The following is a 931-nucleotide window of genomic DNA, read 5'->3' on the forward strand; positions in this document are numbered from 1 at the left end:
AGTTTCACTTGCGTGATGTGTGTTCTTTAAGGAACTGTTCCTGAGATACAATACATTAACACTCCGGCTCTAACAAAGGCAGCTGCATAAGCAAATAGGGTGTGGTTTATTTGCTTTTTCTTACGAGATTGTCTTTTTTTTTTTCTCCTGCACAGAGCTGTGCTTGCCTATAGGCAATTATATTAACATGCAAAATACTACAAAATTTAATAAGATTCTTTTTCCTAGTGAAAACCCCCATTCCCCAGCAGGACCGCATCCCAAGGTGTCCGTGTACATCTTTCTTGTGCGTTTCCCCAAAACCTCATCCGGCTGAGGGCGAAGAGTAACACCTTTGTACCGGGGCATTCAGCACGCTCTGTCTTTTTACCCGGACAAGCCAGGCCCACCCGGGCACCGCACCTTCCGCAGAAAGGTCAACGGCGTCTGAAGGCGCCTCTGAGTGCCCCCGGTCACCACCGCCCTTCTCCGGAGAAGGGCTACTGCGCCAGGCACCGACACCTTGCGCGGGGGTTCGGTCACGCTTTCGAGGAAGGGGCCCCCGGGCCTGCGTGCAGACCGGCAGCTCCAGCGGTCAGCCGGCGCTCGCCCCTCGCCGACGGGACCGGGGCTCCCGGCAGCCGTAGTGCCGACACCCTAGCTTCATGCGGCGGGCATTGGGCCGGCGGAGAGCCGGCCCCGGGGCCACGGGACCCGCCGCCTTCACAGGGCGAGCCCGGCGAGAGGCCGCGCCGCCCCCCGCCCCCCTCCGCCGTGGCCTCCCGCTGCTGCCGCTGCTGCCGCCGCCGCCGCCGCCCATTGGCTGCCGCGGGCCGCCGCGCGGAGGGCACGAGGGCCTGAGGGCTCGGGGCCCCGCCCCCGTGCGTCATGGGCTGGCGGGGCGCCGATTGGCTGCGGCCGCCGCCTCGCTGCCTCCTCGCCCGGCGGTGGA

General features: G+C 63.8%; 1 protein-coding gene across 1 annotated transcript in view; it reads left to right on the forward strand.

The window, feature by feature from the left end:
* PARP4 (poly(ADP-ribose) polymerase family member 4) overlaps positions 1–626 on the forward strand; it is a 35,159-nt gene extending 34,533 nt beyond the window's left edge. The window contains 1 exon segment of the mRNA XM_052813067.1: positions 380–626. Coding sequence (XP_052669027.1) covers positions 380–626 — 247 coding nt within the window.
* The last annotated feature ends 305 nt before the right edge of the window (positions 627–931 follow it).

Source organism: Harpia harpyja, chromosome 17 (genome assembly GCF_026419915.1).
Source record: "Harpia harpyja isolate bHarHar1 chromosome 17, bHarHar1 primary haplotype, whole genome shotgun sequence".
NCBI classification, from domain to species: domain Eukaryota; kingdom Metazoa; phylum Chordata; class Aves; order Accipitriformes; family Accipitridae; genus Harpia; species Harpia harpyja.